We start from the raw sequence: 20,045 nt of genomic DNA on the forward strand, positions 1-20,045 counted from the left end.
ACGTACCTACAACGTAAGTGTAGACCTAGTTACGTACATATCAGCAATGAAACTCCCAGAGGAGCCACAACTAGAGGTGTAGCACAGCACTTTGGGCCTTTCCCAAACTCCCGCCATAGTCACTGAATGTGGGCGTGCTATCCACACTCAAAGCTCTTTATACGCTTCCAACACAACGCTCAACTCTTGTGCTTGACGGTCATGTCCAGCAACACTTGTGCTCTTACGCGTCCGTCCCTCGGTCTGCTCGCTAAGGAACTCGGCCTGGCTCGACGAAGCCCACGTCCTGCAACTTGACCTGCGCGGAACGGGCTGAGGCGCGCGCGCACCATCTTGATCCCAACGGGGTATCTCGAGAGGAGGTTGTGTTGCGTTGAGAAGCTAGGTATGAAGGAGCTGAGAGTCAAATCTTCCGCAACGAGTCAGCCGATGATGTAACAGACGCTAGCCCGAAGCGGGGATGGGCCAGGCCCTTATCACTGGCCGTGCTTGGCCCTCGTGATGCAAGCACAATCCAGGAACCCCAGCTCGCCTGCTCGTTGAGCTAAGCTACCGAGCTACCTTCACCCTTCATAGGTAGCTTCACTCCTGCTCCCCCATCTCCCCTTCACCCATCACCATCCCCTGGGCCTCTCTTTCATCACCCATTCCATTCCAGCCTTATCTTTTGAGCTGCGAGGCTTGCTTTCATAGCTCTTATCGTCCCATCAGCCCATCGTCACAGCCATCGTCACCATGAAGGTTGCGGCATCCGCGCTGCTCCTCGGAGCTGCCTCCTCGGCCCTGGCCGAGCAGCAGCAGGTCTTCCAGATGCCCAAGCCCGTGAGCGAGAGCTCCGAGGCCTCTGGCTGGAACAAGCCACTGCACAACCTGGAGGAGGCGCTGAGCTCGCTCACCTCCGACGCCCGCCAGCTCTGGGATGAGGTGGCGATGATGTTCCCCGAGTCCTTCGACAAGGCCAACTTCTTCTCCTCCCCGAAGCCGCACACCCGCAGGGCCGACAGCGAGTGGGACCACGTCCTCAAGGGCGCCGACGTCCAGAGCGTCTGGGTCGAGAACGCCAAGGGCCAGAAGGAGAGGGATGTTGATGGCAGGCTGGAGGCCTACAACCTCCGCGCCAAGAAGGTTGACCCCAGCATCCTCGGTGTCGACAAGGTCAAGCAGTACAGCGGCTACCTTGATGACGAGGAGAACGACAAGCATCTCTTCTACTGTAAGTCTCCTCGACAATACCTCGACGGCAGCCTTGCTAACCGGCTCATCCGACAGGGTTCTTCGAGTCCCGCAATGACCCTGAGAACGACCCCGTCGTCCTTTGGCTCAACGGCGGCCCTGGCTGCTCCTCGTTGACCGGCCTGTTCATGGAGCTGGGCCCGGCCTCTATCAACAAGAAGATTGAAGTTGTACACAACCCTTATTCGTGGAACAGCAATGCCTCGGTCATCTTCCTTGACCAGCCTGTCAATGTTGGTTATTCATACTCTGGTGGCTCCGTTAGCAACACGGTCGCTGCTGGCAAGGACGTCTACGCGCTCCTTACCCTCTTCTTCAAGCAATTCCCCCAGTATGCTCACCAGGACTTCCACATCTCCGGTGAATCCTATGCTGGCCACTACATCCCCGTTTTCGCTTCTGAGATTCTTTCTCACAAGAAGCGCAACATCAACCTTAAGTCTGTCCTGATCGGCAACGGTCTTACCGATGGTCTTACTCAGTACGAGCACTACCGCCCCATGGCCTGCGGTGATGGTGGCTGGCCTGCTGTTCTCGACGAGAGCGAGTGCCAGGCTATGGACAACGCGCTGCCCCGTTGCCAGTCGCTGATCCAGAGCTGCTACAACTCTGAGAGCGTGTGGTCTTGCGTGCCCGCGTCGATCTACTGCAACAACGCTCTGCTTGCTCCTTACCAGCGCACCGGCCAGAACGTCTACGACGTCCGCGGCAAGTGCGAGGACTCGAGCAACCTCTGCTACTCTGAGCTTGGCTGGATCGCCAAGTACCTCAACGAGGACAAGGTCATGAAGGCTGTTGGTGCCGAGGTTTCCTCGTACGACAGCTGCAACTTCGACATCAACCGCAACTTCCTGTTCCAGGGTGACTGGATGCAGCCCTTCCACCGTCTTGTCCCCGGTATCCTCAAGGAGATTCCCGTCCTTGTCTACGCTGTAAGTCACATCTCTTCCACCACATCCTCATAACATACTAATGACTCCACAGGGTGATGCCGACTTCATCTGCAACTGGCTCGGCAACAAGGCGTGGACCGAGGCTCTTGAGTGGCCCGGCAAGAAGGACTACGCTCCCGCCCCGATGAAGGATCTCAAGCTCGGCGGCTCGGGCGAGAAGATCGGCTCGGTTAAGAGCTCGGGCAACTTCACGTTCCTGCGCGTCCACGCTGGCGGCCACATGGTGCCGTACGACCAGCCCGAGGCGTCGCTCGACATGCTGAACCGCTGGTTGGGTGGCGAGTGGATCGAGAACTAGGCGCATGTCTTGGTGTACGATCCATGGTATTGTAGAGACACAATGATCGCTTAGATTGATAAGACGGAGATGAGGATTGGGCTACGCACGCACGCACGCACGCGTTATGGGTTCGGGTGTATATACGGTTTTGATGGGATTGGCTTTGACTTTGACTTTGGACGGGACTTGATACCGTAGGGCTTCGTGCTTTTGAACGGGCTTTGGCTGTTTGAGCACGCAATGCAGAATTGTGAAAACATGACTCCTGTCTTCTTTGTGCCGTGTTCTTGTGGTGACTTGGTTGGCAGGCTGTTGACTCCGAACAGATGGATTGGCTTAGTCTTATTGTGGGAGGGTTGCTCTTGCGTTTTCCTAGCGCGAGTATGGCGTATGGCCACGTCTGGGGCCCCCTTTTTGTGGGCATCTGCGTGCGATTGTGCAGACACGTGTGTGTATATAGGTACGTGCTTCAGAGCTTGAACACAAGTTAGGCCCGGACGAATTACTTCAGAGCGGGACAAGTGGAAATATTTCGCATGGGGAGGGACTGGTTCAAAATGTTGTGAATTTAGTGTGTTCGTGGCTGGATGGAGTGGTTCGTGGAGGGATGGTGGGATTTAATAGGGGTAGTGATGGAGTGGTTTTTTAGGGGTATAGGTAGGGTTAAATTCGAATGGGGTAGATTTATCTATAGTAAGATGGGTTGGTTGGGATTGGGGATGGAGAGAGTGGTTTTGAGCAGGATTAATAGATTTATATTAGAGCGGGTTGGATTAGTTCTTAAGGGGGTGAATATAAGTAAATAGTATTAGGATGAGTTAATTCGAATCGGGATGATAAATAAGATCTAGTCGCCTAAGAAATAGTATACATATACATATACATACAAATATATATTGCCATATCTAGCAACCAGCCCAGTCCATCCATTCGAATGCTCCCAACCCCTGTGCTTAATGGGCCTGTACCAGCCAGAAATGCGTGTTCCTATCCTTTCCTCTCTCCCGTCCTTCCTTTCCGTCCGTTTATTTGTATACAGATAGATAGATAGATAGACAAGCAGCGAAACGAAGCCCCCACAAACACATCCGACGGACCAACGACCCGCGCGCGCGCGCGCGCGTCGCTGGCGGTAATAATACATGCATACATCAGTATATCCGTCCGTCCGCCCAACCCGCCATCCACAAGTTACCACAAATCCGGCCAGAGCACCCACCCACGCACTCCACTCCACCAAGAAAACCACCCACACACACACGCACTAAAACCAATAACTCCCCCCATGCCTACTAACCGCAAACTCGCAGCCGAGCGGCCTCCCCCCCTCAGCCAAACGGCGCTCATGCGCCTCCAACTCTGCCAGAATCGCCTCCCCAACCAACGGCCCATCCGTATGCGTGTCCTTGACATGAATCACAATGACGCGCAAGCCGCGCAGCGGCGCCCCCGCCGACAGCTGCTGCAGTTGCTGCTGGGCGAGGCGTGCGGCCGCGCTCACTGGCGCCGCCGTGTGCGGGTCCAGCACGGCGGGCGACAGCGCGTGCGGCATGGGCATGGACGTTGACATTGGCGGCGGCGACGTCATCGCGTGCGTGTGCGTGTGCGCGCGCGAGCATGCCTCCGCGTCCGTTGGCAGAATCAGCTGCGGGAAGATCGGCTGCTGCGTTGGGTCCAGCGCTGCGGGCGTGGGCGTCCCGCTAGGCGTGTCCAGGTAGTCGCGCATGGCGTACTCGGCGGGCGAGAGCATAGGCACCGACATGGCGCCTGACATGGGGTGGTCGAAGCCGTAGCCGCCGTTGTTGTTGTTGTTGTTGTTGTTGTTGTTGTTGTTGTTATTGTTGCCAGAGTTTGCGGCTGTGAGCCCCGACATCCCCGCAAACGACGACGTGCGGCTCGCGTTGTGCGCACCATTGGGGCGGTCGGGACGGTCGGCGCGCGAGCGGCTGCGCCGGCGAGAGCGGCTGCGTCGTCGTGCTGGCCGGTCGTCTTCTGTTCCTGAGAGGAGGCCATCGACGCTGGCGCGCTTGCGTTTACGTGCTTTGCGGTGTTCTTCGCGCTCGCGCTCGAGCTCCTTGCGTGCCTCGCGCACCATGTCGGCTAGCGTCTGGAGTTCGTTGATTAGATGTCGTGGCGCGAGGTGTCCGAAGAGTACGGCGTCGCCTTGCGAGTCTGTGTAGCTGCATTCGATGAAAATGCCTTTGAGGACGCCGGAGGCGATCTTGGGTGCGGCTTCTGCCCACACGTTTGCGGTGCGCGGTGACATGGACAGGGAGTCCGGCTCGACGTCGCCGAAGATGAGGATTTCTCGTGCCGGAGGGGGGCGTGATGAGGAGTTGTACCGCTCGGACTCGGTGCGGATGAAGTAGGCGGAGCTGTCTATAACACATTGTCGTATCGTGGGATCCATGGTCGGGGCCGAGGTATTGTGGCCGGTGTAATGGGGCGTACCTGGTTGTGAAGGCTGGCCAGAGATCGATAGGGATCTGCCGTCGCCACTAGTAGCTGCCTGCATTGCATTCGGGTCGTTGAACTGCACGCTGCTTCCCCGGTGTATGTGGTTCTGAACTGTCATGCAGTGCCCGTGGCTGACTTTGAAGCCTTTTACCCCTAGACCATCGCACACTTCAATATAACCCCTACCAGGTCCTTCGCCTAATGCAATATTTCCGCCCTCGGCCAGTCGCTGAAAGGTGACGAATCCGACGCCTCCATCCTCGTCAGTAAGGTTCGGCCAAATGATATCGTTAAAGATATGGGTTTTGATAGAGTTCACGGTAAAGGGGAGAGCTGCTAGGCGCTTTGGCCTAGTCGTGTTGTGAAAGGCAGCAGTGTTGATGACAAAGCCTGATAGATGGTCGAGATGTGGGTGAGTGATTAGATAGGTAGACACATGTTCTCGGACTACGTGCACGGCGTTTGCTCGTGCCGAAGCATGCGGAAAAGGCAGGCCGGCAAACGGGCCGGAGCTCAGTGTCGTAATGGTCGGTTGAGGCGAGTAAGACCGGAACGAACTCTCAGTTCCTGGCGAAGAAGCTTCGATCATCGAAGAGCCAGTGTCCGTAGGGCTGGGGGAATCCTGAGAATCCTCATGTTCGAATTGCGTCCGTGGCGTGCCGGGATTGTGCTGAGCCACCAGGGGAAAGTCCTTCTCCAAGATGCGCGTGATGGCGGATAAGTGCGTTCCGGCATCAACGGCTAAGACAGAGTTCTTGGCCCATCTCGATGACGCTGAGCGCACAAGGAACCCGGTGACGCTGTCTTCGTTTGGCCCACCACCGGCGCCCTACATTAATGATCAGCACGGGCTCAAGGATTTCGCAGGAGCTGTTCATGCAAAGTCCCGATAGGTCGAAGGAGGCATCGTCGGTCAAAGGCAACAAATCCGCGCAAACTCCGGTCCTGAACGCGATGATGTTGGCTCCGACCACCATGAACGGGCCATGAAGTGTAGGCGCTCAGTGTCTGATACTTACCAGACATATCACCTGAATCGCCGCATTGCTCGGACGTTCATCCGATGCCCCATCGCTTTTCTTCATGGAGCCGGCAGTCGCCGGGGACTTGCGAGGAGGGCGTCCTCCGTTTGCGCCGTGCGAGCCGTATGTCTCGGTCGTTCCCTGAGCAGGAACGATCTACCACGCGGATGCGTAGAGGTGGTAAATGACCACGGCGCCAGTGCTCGTTTCTGGTCTCTAGTGGTTCCGTGCTGCCTGTTGCCGGCTCGGGTCTCAGATGGTGTCGCAGAGTAGTGTAGCCGATAAGGTTGGCTAGCACGCACGGCAGGACGAGATATAGTGCGCGAACAAAAAACCCCGTTTTAACAAAGAAAGTGGAAGCTCGAGTCCACAAGGCGCAAGGCGAGTCCCCCGAGGATTGCGGTGGAGGTGGCTACGTGCGTCTGGTGGCTAATCGCAGCAAACTGCCGTTGCGCTTGCTGCTGGCAATTTTATAGCACACTCGTATGCGCTCGGCCAAGGAGGAGGACGACGGATGCGGGCTCCAGAAAGGAAAAGATTTTGCTGAAAGGCGGTTTCGATTTTCCAACTCCCAAAAGGCGCCAGACACGCCAACGTCTGCTAGTACAGCGCGACAGCTCAGGGTCAGAACGCTATGACCATGATTGAGGATCGAGGCAGAAAACAATGCGCTTGGGGTCGGGCGGCCTCCGAAAACTCTGTGCGCGCGCGGAGGACGGTTGCGCGTTCAAAGGGGAGGCGGGAGCTGGGCGGGCTTGCTCCTGGAGGGACGAGGGGGGGGCGAAGAGAGCGGTCCACGGGTGTTCCCACGGCGTTCTAGCTGTTCGGCCTTGCGAAGGCAGGATCAGGCAAAGTAGATGGAAGAGATGGCCTCTACAACGGCCGGTCCAGACTAGACGTTGAATGCTTGACTCGCGGGCCCGCAATGATGAAAGAAAGGCCCCATAATCGACACTGCAGGCCATGATCATGTGATTGGGAGATCGAAATACCGCTGAACTGCCGGGGCCCGGAGATCGCAATCGCAATGCCCGGCCGTGGTTGGTGTGCAACGGTGTGGAAGGAGTCAACCATATTACGATATGTCTTCGCCCCGTCTGCTATAGCATGCCAGACCTGCACGGTTTCGGCGAGCCTCTGCTGTACAAATACTCGTGCTCGGGGATCGCCGTGTACGCCGCTGCTGTGCGTACTGGTGAGACGACCTCGACTTGAACTCGAACGCCGTTGACGGCTAGCACACGATCCCCGACACCCTAGCATGGAGATCATCGGTGCATGATGCAGGCGAGCTCGCCCTCTCAGAGTTCATCCCGAGACCAACGGTTCACTCGCACAGACGAAACAGACCACCGCGGGGTTCCGGGGGTTGCACATGCCACATGGCGACAGAATTCGGGGAATCAGATGTGGACCAAAAAGCCACAGGACGTCAATGTCATATCATAATTCTTGAATGCTAGGAGCGCGCTCGTAAACACATCCAGCCGTCATCCCTTCCGCTATCTGAACCCACAGTGATGGTGAAAGAACTTTTGGGAATAATCACTGCGGCCCTGGTATCATGAAGTCCTCTACTTGAAGACCTTGCCGTCGGCCCACTCGTAGGTCTTGCCGTTGACCTCGATGGGCTTGTCCCACGCCCACATGTCCTCGACGAACTTCTTGTCCTCCTCGCTGGTGTGGTCAAGCTTGGTGAACTGGTAGCTCTCGTAGTCGGGAGCGACGTCGAAGGCGTGCTCGGCGTTGTTGCCACGGATGAGGAAGGCACCCTGGATGACGGAGTCGTTGGTGACACCGTACACGGAGGCGGCACCGAAGATGTACTTGCGGGAAGCCTCAAGACGAGTGAAGAAACCGCCTGTAAACATTGTTAGCACCACTCAACTCCTACGGGTTGTATTTTAGTACTTACCAATCAGGTTGGAGGTCATGAAGGTCATGGTCAGCTCGTCGTTGTACTTGTAGTCCAACTTCCAGAGAGAGTACTCCTCGAAGTTGACGTTCTCCCAGAACCAGGGAAGGGCAACCTCGCGGGTCTCCTCGTTGGAGTACTTGCGCTTTAGCTCGTCAAGAGCGAAGGTGGGGCGGCCAAGCTCCTCAATGGGGTGCTTGGGCTTGGGGGCAGGAGCGGGCTCATCCTCAGCCTCGGCAGCGGGCTTGGCCGCCTTGGGGGCAGCCTCCTTCTTGGGAGCAGCCTCCTTCTTGGGGGGAACGTTCTTGATAGCCTCGTCGATGAAGCTGAACTTCTCGGCAACGGCAGTCCAGATGGGCTGGTTGACGACGGTCTCGAACCAACGGGTGGTGGCAGGGTTCTCGGACCTCCACTGCTTATCGAAGAAGTACTGGAAACCGCGCTGGCAGATAGAGGCAGCGAAGATATCGGCGAGAGTGAGCCTCTCGCTGACGAGGTAGGTGTGGACGGTCAGGTGCTCCTCAAGAACCTTAACGGCCTTGAGGGCGGCCTTCTGAGACTCCTCAACGGACTTCTTGTTGTAGGACTCCTTGCCAATCAGGGGACGGAACCAGCCAGCAAGCTTGGGGAGGACCTCCTGGTTGGCGAAGGACATCCACTGAAGGATGGAGGCGTAGTCCTGCTTGGTCTTGCCGAGCAGGGCGGTCTTCTCGTTCTGAGAGGTGACTGGTTGCTGGTCAGCGACTGTTTGAGTCATATCATGCTTATGCAATGACTGAATAATGGAGTTTCGCGTTTTTTTCAGAGTGTGAATAGTTCTCAACAGTAATCTTCAGACAGGGATAACTGTATTGATAAAGGTTTCTCATCCTTTTAGGCGGAGCGAGGGATCATAGCGAGTGAAGAAAATCTTGACGTACCGTAGACGGCGATGGCAATGCACTCAGAGAGAGCGAAGCCATCGGCACCCTCGAAAGTGGGGATCTTGCCGAGCTTGTTCAGCTTCAGGTAGTCGGTAGAGACCTGGCCGGGAACAGTCTCGACGAGCTCGATGTCAAGGCCATTCTCCTTAGCAACAGCCAGAATGGGCTGGGTGCGGGGGTGGTCCTGCAGAGACGTGGTGTTAGGGAAGATTCTTTCCAGAGACTCATGGCGGGGTCGTCGAGTCACCTCCAGCTCTGGGAAAACGTACCTTGACGCTGTAGACCTTGCCGAAAGACATGGCTGATGATTTCCTCTCGTGCAATGAATTAAGAGAAAAGTACAAAGAGACAAAGAAAACTTAACGTTTCAATGTCGGAGTGAGAGAGGTTGTGGTGTTGGTGGGAAGCGGCAGGTCGAAGGCAAGAAATTTGCGAGAGGGTTAGCGTGCGACATGGCCCGAGCTTTCCGGCGAGCCTCAGGCTATCGCAGAGACGGCCGAGAACGACGCGACTGGTTGCGAGGGCGACGCCGCGTCGACCGCCTCTCGGTGACTCTTGACGTTTTGACTGTCCATAGAGGATCGCCCGAGAAGATACTCTGCAGAGTTTAGGTCTCTTCGGGCCCATTCTGCCGCAGTTGAGCGTGTTTGGAGTGAGCGTGGTTCTCGCTTAGTCGGTAGCCTCGCGCTCGTGAAATGTTCAGAGCGTTTGGGACGATCAACCCCAGTCAGCACCACCACCAGCGAGCCAGTTGCGTCAGACACAGGCGCGATGAGGGGCGCAGGACTTGTGACCGGACTCAAGCGGGCTACCAGCTCGCTCGCCCAACCCACGCGGGCGCGCATATGCCCGGAAAAGGCACTGCTCAAAGCATCCTTCTCTACCACCACTGCACGCCGCGCAGCAGAATCCGAATTCGAGCCCTTTGAGGCGGCCGCTCCCATCAACTTCGAGGATGATGATGAAACACCGAAGCTCCTGCAGAGGGTCCGCGTTGTTCCTGCCTCGCCCTCATACTTCACCGCCAAGCCTTCGTTCATCGACGACATTCTCGAATTGAAAGCCGTCCTCCGCAAGTACGAGACGCTGCCGCAAATCGAGCCCATACACGCACCAAGAGTCGCCTGGAAGTCTTTGGCAGAGTACAAGAACAAGGCCGATGAGCCCATCAAGATTGCGCAATGGCGGAAGCTCCAGAAAGTTCTTCAACGCCTGAACTACATTCACCCCACCATCATGCCCGAGGAGGCTAAGCAGGTGATGGAAAAATACAAGAGAGCAATCAACCCCTACGATAGGCAGCCAAGCCCAAAGGCGCTCGATGAAATGGGAAGAGGAATGGGAGTGGGTCGGAGAAAGACTTGTTCAGCAGTCGCATGGGTTGTGGAGGGCGAGGGTGAAGTCCTGATCAACGGCAAGACTCTGACGGAGACCTTCAAGCGGATACACGACCGGGAGAGTGCACTCTGGGCGCTCAAGGCCACGCAGAGATTGGACAAGTACAACGTCTGGGCACTTATCAGAGGTGGAGGTACGACTGGACAGGCCGAGGCGCTGACGTTGGCCATCGCGAGAGCTCTGATGGTGCACGAACCGGCGCTGAAGCCTGCCCTGAGAAGAGGTACGTTGCGGCAATTCCCCACTTTCGCCCTCCTCAAACAGCCGATCCATCGCGTGTTTCGGCTGAAACGGGCGATGAAGCTTGGTTGCTTTCATGACACCAAAGCCTTATCCTCGCCTCACTTTTCTGCATCACTGCCCACACGGTCCCCATTGCGTACGTGTGGACTCATTGCTGACTGTGACGTCTTCCAGCTGGGTGTGTTACTCGCGATCCCCGTAAGGTTGAGAGGAAGAAGCCCGGTCACATCAAGGCCCGCAAGATGCCTACCTGGGTCAAGCGTTAGGTACCAGTTCTTTTTTTGTATACTACCTGTACATTTTCGGCTTGGGCGGCAGTCAAGGCGCCCAGGCCGGCAAGAGGTTTCTTCTTGTTCCATGTCCAAGTCAAAGGATTTCGTTTTCCATGTGCATCACTGATTGGAGATGACGGAGTTGGGTTGACTGTGAAAGAAGCTACGCTTTTGGTGCCCAACGGCCGGGGTGTTAGGTGTCTGCAGCCCGTTTCATCGAGCCCGGCGTTCGAGAAAGCTCGTATGACGGCCACGGCCAGCCCCGCGAACGTCCATGGGGGAAGTTGGTTTGCGCGCCGCGGCAGCGGGTAGCTCAGTGATTGGACGGTCAAGTATGCCATTCCATCTTTTGTTTTGTGAGCATACAATTGCGGGTATGGACATGCAGCATCCCTGCAGGGGAGCCTCTCCCCCACGTGCGGACGCATGGCGCCAGGTGCGTAGCCGCGGGGAGGATGCGAGCCGTTGCTGGAGTCCCTTGCGGACGAAGAAGGCTTCTGCGAGGCCGGCGCAAAAAGGCGGGCGGAGGGCGCCGTGGCGCAGGGGCCGGCTCGCCGGGGCATTTTTGGTGAGTAGGATACGTGGTGGGCATGAAGGACTTCCCCCCACTTGGCAAACGACGGCGCAGATGAGCTGTCAGGTGAAACTTTAGCTGGAGGAGTTGGTTAACACGTCGTCGTCACGGAGGCGGCCGGACAATGTTTGCAGTGGAAGATGCCAAGCCAGGTACCTTGCATATCGTCGCGGATCTGCCCATGCGAGTTGCATAAGACCGTTTGGCGCTGCAAGCCACGGACATGCGGGGAGAGGGCGCATTTTCTCGAAGGTTTCAGGAGCTTCGATGCTAAGGCAGTGGCATGATCGGAGTCATGTGGACAGGTCGCATCGCAGCAGGGCACTGGCCCAACCTCTTTCTACGGGATCTGCGTAGGGCGTTGGCCCTCTGAGTGCTGATCCGGATCTACGATGAGGCTAGGCTGGATGCTCGTTAGCTGTGGGCTGCGCCCACCCCCCCCCCCCGGCCTCTCGCATAAAGGAGATGAAGGCCTTTCCAACACCACCCCTAGCGCCCCGTGCGCACCACAGCAACTGCACACCTCGGGTTTTGTTGATGAGGTGTGTTACTTGGCGGGCCTTGGTGCGGCCAGCGGGAGGCTGATGCACATCCCGTGGCGCTGAAACCAGCGCACATGGTTTCTTCTGCCTCTGGCCGCCATGAACTGGACGACGCGCCGTCAGGGGGCCGGCGCCTGGTCTGCGGGCGCGTTGCTTTTTGCATCGATGCGTGGAGAAGCAGTCTTTGTTGCGCCCAAGGTACGGCCAGAAGCTAGGCTCTGCATCCGTCTCGACCACCCTGAACCCGTCATCTCTTGGGTTTGCCGCTGACACGGCGGCGCCGTGCCCTCCCCTCGACTCTATCACCAGCCCTACCTGCAGCGATCCCGGGGTGATCATCGCTCGACGCCCGGCAGCTACTTGGAGCCTACTTCACTGCGCCGTCTCGCCCATGTCGGCCAATGGGACTCCAGCACCGCCATCCTCAGGTCCGTCACCTCACTTGCTACTCCCTCGAATTTAAGCAGTGATAGCGGCCAGCGTCCACCTGCCCACGCCCACAAATATCACCTGCCTGCTGGCGCAATCCTTCTTCCCTCTTGTTATCCTCTTGCCCCGTCATCCCGAAGGCCTAGTGCTGGGTTCTTTGGTTTTTTTTTTTTGTTTTTTTTTTTCCCCTCTCTCTTCCATCCTCTGCCCTCCACATAAGCCCTGTCCGGCCGCTGCCGCTCGCCGGCCCTCCCCGCTCTTCCACAGCCTTCCTCCCTGCTGCGCAGCCTGCGTTGCATCTTTCTCCGGCCCACCCTTTGCGCGCGATCGAGGTACCACGCGTACCGATTGCACCGCCCGTCGCAGTTGTCCGAGGGTACCCTTGCGGCAATCATCGACTACCGCGAGGCCACTACGCCATAGTCCTTCCAACGGCGCACCTGTCGCCTGTCATTGGTCCGTGGCTGTGAGGCGCCGGGCCTGAATCGCACTGGTTTAATATCCCACTCTGTCGCTGACCTCAGTCGATTGTGAGTTTATAAGTCTCTGCTCGACTGCCCCCGCGCCTTCTGACTCGGTGGGACGCGTCCCAAAAGACTTCCCACTTCTCCCATCGCCCTCGCACCGCCTCCGCAGCAACACCGCTCGCTTGCTCGGCCGACCCACCACGTACGTCTCGATCGCCTAACCCAGAGTTAGCAAGAATCTGAAAAGCTGGCCTTCTACGCGACTCCTCCTCTCACGCCGCTCGGGCAACGGAGCGCACGCGATCCGCCCTTGTACCTTGCTCAGAAGGGCAGGTCGGCTGGCATGGACAATAATGACCGTCGCCAAAGGCAGGCCAATCCCACTGCTTACCCTGGACAACAAGGACTCCTCCAGACCCCGACCCAGTACCCCGCCGTGAGCGGGGCCGATCGCTTCAGGGCTCCTCTGACGGCGCAGTCTCCAGCGTCCGCGCCTTCGACGGGCAGGCCGGGGACGGGGCAAGGGTACGGCTACGGATACGGCGAAGGCGCGCAGTTTGTGGGTTCGTCGATACAGGCCGGCGCGCTGCAATACCCGGCGGAGTACGGTCAGCAGGAACAACAGCGGGCGCCACAGCAATACTCGCAGTACCCGCCCACGATGATGTACAATGTACCGGCGCAGCAGCAGGCGGCTCCGCAGTCCCCCTATGAGTCTGTGCAACCGTACCAACAGCGGCAGTCTGCAGCAATAGAGGTCTTGTCAAACCAGTTTGGGGTGCCACAGAGCTATTATGTGCCAGGCGAAAGTGGCCCGACTAGCGCGCCCCCGGCTGGAATGGCGGCGTCGCAGAGCGTGCCCTCACAGTATCCATCCCTCTCTTATACAACGCAAAGCCCCGTCGGACGGGACGTTCTCGCTCCCGCTTATGCCGCTGGAATGAGTGACCCAACGCAGGGCGGCTCGCATGGAGCATACCCCCAAGCGAACTACGCGGCGCAACAAGGCGCGGCTGACTACGACAGTGCTTATGCCGAATACCAGACTCAGCTCAAGAGGACCTTTGGCTACATTCACGACGGGCGCCTGGCGGAGGGGGGAACGAGCTTGATGAGAATCACGGAGTGGTTGCTCGGGAACGCCGAGGCCTTGGGTAAGTTCGCAGAGACGGCGCCTTTTCTGCAGGGCGGGGCAGCTGAATTGACAATAGGTCTAGTCCGCGACGACGCAGCCATGCACTCCGAGCGCCTGAAGCTCTGGGAGGAGTTCAACACTTGTTGGCTCTCCATATTACAGAAGCAAAAGGACATGCTGCAGGAGACGGCCGAGTCGGGGCAGCCGCCTCCGTCTCCTTGCAGTCTTATGGAATACGATTTCATGGAGAGCATGGGCAAAGATCTCGTCCATCTCTGCGACAACATGGAAAAGCACGGCCTTGTGGACTATCAGATGGGAGTGTGGGAGGAAGAGATTGTATCGAGTAAGCGCCCCTCCCCCCCCTCTTCCCTCCGAGACAGTGCGTGAATGTCGGCCCAACTGACGCATCCCAGTTCTTACTACGTGCCTCGATCTTATGGAGGAACACACAGGTGCCGGCGGCGCACAGCGAGCGCCGCTGCCTTCGACGGCGAGAAGGCGATAATGTCACGGAGATCTCCACGCTATAATGTCCGGATACGAAGAACGCGATTATTCCCTGATTTTTACTTGTATGCCCAAGGTGCTCGCACTTGTTTTTCATTTTTACTTGTCAGCACGTTCAGTCTGCGGGGGTCGGGATCTCCGCATCCTTCAGCCTCGCGATGATCTTTTTCTGCCGCCGATCGTCTCTTTTCCTGTTTCCCCCGAGCCGTGTCACGAGACGGCGTGGGGGCGCATGATGCGTGGGTGTTTACGGCGTTTTTCCCTTTCCTTTCCACTGTATAAACATTGAGCATCGTTCCAGCGTGGCGCTAGGGTTGATGTGCGATGTCCCGAGAAACGGGCTGGCACGGGTCTCGGGCGCAGCACGTCGGCAAGGGTGGAGCGATGGTGAGTCGGAAGGGGCTGGACTGTCACGGATGCCAGCTGGCGAGCACAATCTTGGTTCCTTGCCCGCAGGCAGGCGGGAGGAGAAGTTGGATTTCTTTGTCATGTCGGATCTAGAGGCACAACGGCGGGTGGCCGTAGTGGCGGAGATTGGGGTTGGGCAGCAAGCGGAGGAATGGGAATCAGGGTAATGGGACGCGAGACGAGCTACGTGTATAGTAGGAAGAGAGAGAGAAAGAGAGCCGGAGAACGGCCCAAAGTTGGTGCGATGATGGCTGTACCCGCTGCTTCCGTGAAGAATCACGTCCAACCTCTCACGTTGGGCGGCCGAGGCGCACGCACGGGCGGGTGCGCTGGCGCCGACAGGGACCACGGACGATCCTGAACGCCTCGCTCAGCCTCATGAGCAGAAGGGTTTTTAATTTTTTCCTTTTTTAAACTTTTTTTCTTTTTTTTTGCATTTGGCGATTCCTGTTTTTTTGTTGTTGCGCGGAGTTTCAGGATCCTCGTGACGTCGGCTGGGCAGCCAACGAGAGGGCAGGTGAAAAAAAGCACTTGGCAGCAGTTCCACCTCCAGGGCCCTGGAGATTCGCGCCCGCCCACTCGTCCCCCTTGCGCCAATCCTTTGCTGAGCCTGCGCAACCACCACCGCAACCGCATTGCTTTTTCCCTTTGTTGCTGCACAGGACGCTCACTGACCTCCCCAGGGCCCGTGGGACCGATGCGGCCGTTGCTTTTTCCCTCCATTATTTTTTTTTCTTTCTCGACCGGGCTGAAGAGGCGTCATCTGCTTATTGTTAGAAACACGGTCCCGCACTTCTGCGACGACGACATGCATGCTGCGGGCAAAGGGAACGAGGCTTTTTTCCTTATTTCCCTGCGAGCTGCGCGTGGGGCCTGCACTCAAGACAAAACCTCAGCATTGTCGTCCGTCTCCACGCTGCCATGTTGGCAGCCGGCTGGAACCATGCTCGTCTTCTTTCGCACTCGGCCGGGCCTAGACAGGCTCCACCCTCTCCCGATCATGCCGAACTGCTGCACACCATTTCGCTCGTCTCCGCCGACGCGGGCTCCGGCCTTTGTTTGCGTTTGCTCCACAGCCGCACGGTTGCTAGGGGCCATGTTTTTCCCTCCTGTGCCCGTTGCAGCTCCCATCCGATACTCCACCATCGACGTCGCCTACCACGTAGGGCTAGTATGCGGGCCCGGCATCCTCCGACCAGGGTCGTGCTAGTCCAGAAGAGAAAGGATGCTCGAGACGGTGTCCAACGTCCCAAAGGCCGTGCTCTACGCGCCCTTGCAGCCAACTGTCTACGGACGGCGGGTGAACGGTACTGTTTGTACGCGCTCTCATCAACAACATCTGTACGTATCCTGTGAGCGGCTTCGTGCACCATGTCTGAGGCATGCACCCGGCTCACGCGGCCCCTCACATTGCATGGATAAGATGCCGCTGCCTGTTTTCCCTGCCCGACATCATTTCCATTTGCCCCGTCGACTGTATGCGCTAAAGCGTTTGATATATCGCCTGCAGTGGCAGTACCCGCAGTAGAGTGTCCCGTGCACGCACTCTCACTGCATTTGCTTCTGCTGCGCCCGTCGAAAGGCCTGGCTCTAGTATCACGTAGCTGGCTCCATTGGCGGCCTTTGGACGATACTGCATGCCATCTCCCGTGTGCGAGCCCGGGTCGTCACTTCCCCCCTCCTCAGTACGACGCTCATCCACATCCTGCGGCTGACGTAAAGGTATGCATATGCATAGAAGCACTGCGCGGGGAGCTTTGAACGCTCTACGGCAAGCGTTGATCTTGGTATGCATCGTTGCCTATTGACGGCCGGGCTCTGGTAACACAGAAACACACCCTTGTGGGATGTTTACGCCAAACATCGGCTACGCCGGGGTGCTGTAGGTACCTGGCACGTAAATATTATCGACTCATCACACAAAGTCTCCTGGCTTCAGGACGCGCGATTTCCGCTTGGATAAAGAATGACAGGTCTCATTCCTCCTTGCTCGATAAAGCATTGATTTTTCGGCACCGTCTCTACTGCCGAACGACTTTTTCCGTAGTAGTTAATCGAGCAATCTCAGCTTGCAGTTTGTAAGACCGTCGGATCAGCACTTCGGAAGACCTTTTCCCTTTTGCTGCAACAAGCCGGCCTCAAGAATACAAAGCTCACTTCGGACATTCGTGGCCCGGGTAAACCAACGCACCCCACTTGTCCCGCAACTCCACCATTATGCCGGGCAGGAGCTTCGCCTGGCACAGATGGTGGAGAACATCCGGGCGTTTTGTCTGTGAGGAGTCGAGCCGGACCGCCGTCGCCGCTGCAGTAGGTAGCATTGATTTCCATCACTCTCACAACGGGCTCTGCACCTCGACGTCAAGTCAATGCGTACAACGTTTCTAGAAGCGAATTAGGCTCGGCTATTTTACGAGAACTGATCTTCATCTTCAAGTCTTCTTCTTCTCGTCTCGTCTCGTTTCGATCTTCATGACTCGCTTCAAAGCGCGACGTTTCCAGCCACTCGGAGATCACGGTCGCCGCCGCGTTCTGCACGTGGCTTGTCGGAGCAGAGCCCACGTTCAGCAGCGGGGTGGACCGGCATAAGGGAACGGGTCTAATGAAACTTCAAAGCTCCGCCCTCAGAGGTCGTTGTTGCTGCTTGCTTGCTTGACTTGCTTCGAAGGAATCGCTTGCGCTCAAGGCAGCCAGCCCGCCCGCAGCGACTAATGCCGCCGCCTAGGTAGGTTCTCGGATCTTGCTTGGACGGAACTCGCTCGCTCTTAAGTCGATGCGCACGCCTGGATGCAGGAACTATAGATTGGCGAATCAGCGCTGCCGCCGCCGCATGTTTCGTCGAGTGATGGACGACGCCCTGTTTGCGCGCTGGACGTCCCGCCCCGCCTGCTGCATGTCTCGCTTCTCCCGCTCGAGCAGCTCAATCGCGCGGATCTGTTGTTCGAGCAGCTGAAACTTGTCTCACCCGTACTACGACGTAGGCGGAGAGCCATCTTAAACAGGCAGGCTTTGGCGACGCCCCGGCTCCGCGCTATTAGCTGTAGGTATGTAAGCACTACACGGGCCCTAAACGAAACGTCTATACATAGTAAGTAGGTAAATAGGACTGCTAACCCTATCCCGCCTATTGTACTCTATCTCTATCCTGTTTCCGTCATCCTTTCAATCGTTTCCACACTCGAGTAAAAGAGAATTTGTATTTGTACCCCGTTGTTGCCCATAGGTAGGCACGGTAGGTTCCACCGCTTCCGGGCTTGCAACGGCCTACCTACGGCCTCGCGAGCGCCGACTCCGAGCGTCCGTCAGGCCGTCCGAACTCTTGACACGTGCGCCGAGGCGCATCACGACACAGACCCAGATCGGCAGCAACGTGCGGCGGCGTGGCAGCAAAGGGCCACGCCCACCGGGCCACGACCAGACACACAGGCACTAACTAGGCACACAGGCACGCAGGCCACCGGCACCGGCACTGGGCACCGGCAAGCAAGCACGGTGCCGCGGCCGCGGCCGTGGCCGGGCGGCGGTGCGCACAGCAGCATAATGGTAGCCAGAGCGTCCGTCCGTCCGCTCTTGCGCGCTCGCTCGCTTGCTTGCTTCCAAACACGCCCGGCCCACCACGCACCGCCGCCTGCACCAAGCACGCTTCGGCATAGTTATTCGTACCCCGCTGCGGGCTGCGGGCTGCGTCAGAAAACGTGGCGGCACGGGGCCAGGCACAGGCACAGGCACAGGCGGCGGGCATGGCTCTGGCTCTGGCTCTGGCTCTGGCACCGCACGCATCAACGTCGGCTTCGGCAGCGCGGGCGAGCTCTGTAGCACGGACGACGGACGGCGGCGGCGGCGGCGACGACGACGACCCTGCCCCGACACAGACGCCCAGACTCCCAGATCCAGGCACACACGCACGCACGCAACACGCACGCCTCCCCCCGGCCGGTGGGTGCCGCGTCCACGTATTGTACCTACGGTACTACTCCTAGGTACGTACGATACAGACGCGCGCGCTCGCCGCGCTCGAAACGGCAGGAACTGCGCCCCGGGGCCGCCGGGCTGCCTGTCTGCTTACCTGATTGAGCTGACCTGAACTGATCGTGCTCATGGTCGCCGTGCCTCAAGACGTGGTACATAGGTAGGTAGCTACGCCGCGCTGCGTTGTGCGCGGCGGCGGCCCGGCGGAACGGCTTGCGGCTTGCGCTTGCGGTTGCGATCAGTCATCAGGCTCAGCCGAGCCGAGCTGGAGGAGGGCGTGCCTGTGTGCGTGCCGAGGTATCTAGGTAGATAGATAGGGACGTGGTACATACGTGGTAGGACTAGGTAAGGAGGCGCGCCCGCGCGCGTTATGCGTGGGGGGCCGCAATGAGGCGTGCGGCTGCTTGTTAAGCGTCCTGTCTGGCGGGGTGGGTTAGTGTATTTGGGGAGGGGGGAGGTGCTGCGGTGCTGCGGTGGGCTTGGGCTTGGGCTGGGCCGTTTCTGGATCTGAAACTGAGGGTGGCTTGGGGGTGGCTGTGTTGAAGGAGTTCGTAGAGGTGCTGCTGCTGCTGCTGGAATTGGAGGGTAGGGTAGGTGGGGCGGGTTTGGTGGGGTTAGATTATGGGGATGTTGGCGTGGCGTGTGGCGGGGTGCGCTGGATGCTGATGCGGATGGTGGCGCGGGTTAGTGCGGTGCGCTGGGTTGGTGCTAAGGTAGGTAGGTAGGGTGCCGGGGCGTCGGTTTGGGGAAGGAGATGTTGTGTAGGTAAGGATGCTGCTCTGTGTGCTTGCTCACGTGGGCTGGTCTGGTCTGCAAGTGTCGAGGTGAGTGAGACGGTAAGACAAGTGCCCTGCTTTTTGCGGAGTGACGAGCTTCTTAGAGAACGACCGTCTTCTTTCTGTTCAGTAAACCACTCACCGAGCTCTAGGTAGGTTGATGAAGGTAAGTAGGGTTCGGCTTGCGGGGAGCCGTCCGAGTGGCAGTCTCGGCAGGCAGAAGACTTAGCTTTCTGTGACGGATGCTTCTGCTCTAGGTACGGTAGGTAGGCTTGGAATCGGCTTCTCTTTTTGCTTCTAGGTCTTTGTTGATTTATGGTCATTACCTCGATGTGTGGTGTTTGGTTTTTCTTTTTTATGTATATCTTACTTTCCTTTTGCCTACTACCATTCTCCTATTTAGGGAGTAAGTCTTAAGCGTATCTGTTGTATACTTCTTTAAAGACTACAGTACAAGCCGGCTGGGAGAAATACAAGGCCTGTAAAAAAGTCAGACTCTTCCTTTCCTGACACGTGCTGGAGAAGGTGGACAATAAGCA

The 20,045-nt window shown here is 57.8% G+C and overlaps 7 protein-coding genes across 7 annotated transcripts; 4 read left to right on the plus strand and 3 right to left on the minus strand.

Annotated features, from left to right (window-relative positions):
• Positions 1-524: 524 nt before the first annotated feature.
• Positions 525-2,650, plus strand: K452DRAFT_269012 (uncharacterized protein). The gene is made up of 3 exons (XM_033538919.1): positions 525-1,213; positions 1,270-2,165; positions 2,218-2,650. The coding sequence occupies exons 1-3, from the start codon at positions 736-738 to the stop codon at positions 2,482-2,484; spliced, it is 1,641 nt and encodes a 546-aa protein (XP_033399179.1). The 5' UTR covers positions 525-735; the 3' UTR covers positions 2,485-2,650.
• Positions 2,651-3,367: 717 nt separating this feature from the next.
• On the minus strand, positions 3,368-9,199 carry K452DRAFT_269015 (uncharacterized protein). The gene is made up of 6 exons (XM_033538920.1): positions 9,053-9,199; positions 8,781-8,967; positions 7,861-8,586; positions 7,532-7,806; positions 4,484-5,752; positions 3,368-4,198 (listed from the first exon to the last, which is right to left on the minus strand). Exons 1-6 carry the CDS (start codon positions 9,080-9,082, stop codon positions 3,731-3,733), a joined length of 2,955 nt encoding a protein of 984 aa, XP_033399180.1. The 5' UTR covers positions 9,083-9,199; the 3' UTR covers positions 3,368-3,730.
• Positions 9,200-9,554: 355 nt separating this feature from the next.
• K452DRAFT_224925 (uncharacterized protein) lies at positions 9,555-10,690 on the plus strand (the record flags this gene model as incomplete). The annotated part of the gene is made up of 2 exons (XM_033536721.1): positions 9,555-10,404; positions 10,599-10,690. 2 exons carry the CDS (start codon positions 9,555-9,557, stop codon positions 10,688-10,690), a joined length of 942 nt encoding a protein of 313 aa, XP_033399181.1.
• Positions 10,691-12,601: 1,911 nt separating this feature from the next.
• On the plus strand, positions 12,602-14,452 carry K452DRAFT_171627 (uncharacterized protein). The gene is made up of 2 exons (XM_033535800.1): positions 12,602-13,862; positions 13,920-14,452. The coding sequence occupies exons 1-2, from the start codon at positions 13,052-13,054 to the stop codon at positions 14,231-14,233; spliced, it is 1,125 nt and encodes a 374-aa protein (XP_033399182.1). The 5' UTR covers positions 12,602-13,051; the 3' UTR covers positions 14,234-14,452.
• On the minus strand, positions 14,173-15,288 carry K452DRAFT_286304 (uncharacterized protein). The gene is made up of 2 exons (XM_033540269.1): positions 14,260-15,288; positions 14,173-14,189 (listed from the first exon to the last, which is right to left on the minus strand). Exon 1 carries the CDS (start codon positions 14,841-14,843, stop codon positions 14,601-14,603), a length of 243 nt encoding a protein of 80 aa, XP_033399183.1. The 5' UTR covers positions 14,844-15,288; the 3' UTR covers positions 14,173-14,189; positions 14,260-14,600.
• K452DRAFT_171619 (uncharacterized protein) lies at positions 15,194-16,108 on the plus strand. The gene has a single exon (XM_033535799.1). It carries the CDS (start codon positions 15,459-15,461, stop codon positions 15,969-15,971), a length of 513 nt encoding a protein of 170 aa, XP_033399184.1. The 5' UTR covers positions 15,194-15,458; the 3' UTR covers positions 15,972-16,108.
• A 3,241-nt stretch (positions 16,109-19,349) lies between these two features.
• Positions 19,350-19,829, minus strand: K452DRAFT_307592 (uncharacterized protein; the record flags this gene model as incomplete). Its single annotated transcript, XM_033543082.1, has 1 exon — positions 19,350-19,829. The coding sequence occupies one exon, from the start codon at positions 19,827-19,829 to the stop codon at positions 19,350-19,352; it is 480 nt and encodes a 159-aa protein (XP_033399185.1).
• Positions 19,830-20,045: the final 216 nt, after the last annotated feature.

This window comes from Aplosporella prunicola (assembly GCF_010093885.1).
Source record: "Aplosporella prunicola CBS 121167 unplaced genomic scaffold K452scaffold_9, whole genome shotgun sequence".
Classification (NCBI taxonomy): Eukaryota; Fungi; Ascomycota; class Dothideomycetes; order Botryosphaeriales; family Aplosporellaceae; genus Aplosporella; species Aplosporella prunicola.

Bases quoted from the DNA above. Each gene is read 5' to 3' on its own strand.
- K452DRAFT_269012 (XM_033538919.1), top strand. From the start codon at position 736: ATGAAGGTTGCGGCATCCGCGCTGCTCCTCGGAGCTGCCTCCTCGGCC. The intron at 1,214-1,269 runs GTAAGTCTCCTC...CTCATCCGACAG, and splicing joins CGACAAGCATCTCTTCTACT to GGTTCTTCGAGTCCCGCAAT. The intron at 2,166-2,217 runs GTAAGTCACATC...ATGACTCCACAG, and splicing joins TTCCCGTCCTTGTCTACGCT to GGTGATGCCGACTTCATCTG.
- K452DRAFT_269015 (XM_033538920.1), bottom strand. From the start codon at position 9,082: ATGTCTTTCGGCAAGGTCTACAGCGTCAAG. The intron at 8,968-9,052 runs GTACGTTTTCCC...ACGTCTCTGCAG, and splicing joins GCAAGGTCTACAGCGTCAAG to GACCACCCCCGCACCCAGCC. The intron at 8,587-8,780 runs GTACGTCAAGAT...ACCAGCAACCAG, and splicing joins CATTGCCATCGCCGTCTACG to TCACCTCTCAGAACGAGAAG.
- K452DRAFT_171627 (XM_033535800.1), top strand. From the start codon at position 13,052: ATGGACAATAATGACCGTCGCCAAAGGCAGGCCAATCCCACTGCTTAC. The intron at 13,863-13,919 runs GTAAGTTCGCAG...AATTGACAATAG, and splicing joins CGGGAACGCCGAGGCCTTGG to GTCTAGTCCGCGACGACGCA.
- K452DRAFT_286304 (XM_033540269.1), bottom strand. From the start codon at position 14,843: ATGACAAAGAAATCCAACTTCTCCTCCCGCCTGCCTGCGGGCAAGGAA.
- K452DRAFT_171619 (XM_033535799.1), top strand. From the start codon at position 15,459: ATGCGGCCGTTGCTTTTTCCCTCCATTATTTTTTTTTCTTTCTCGACC.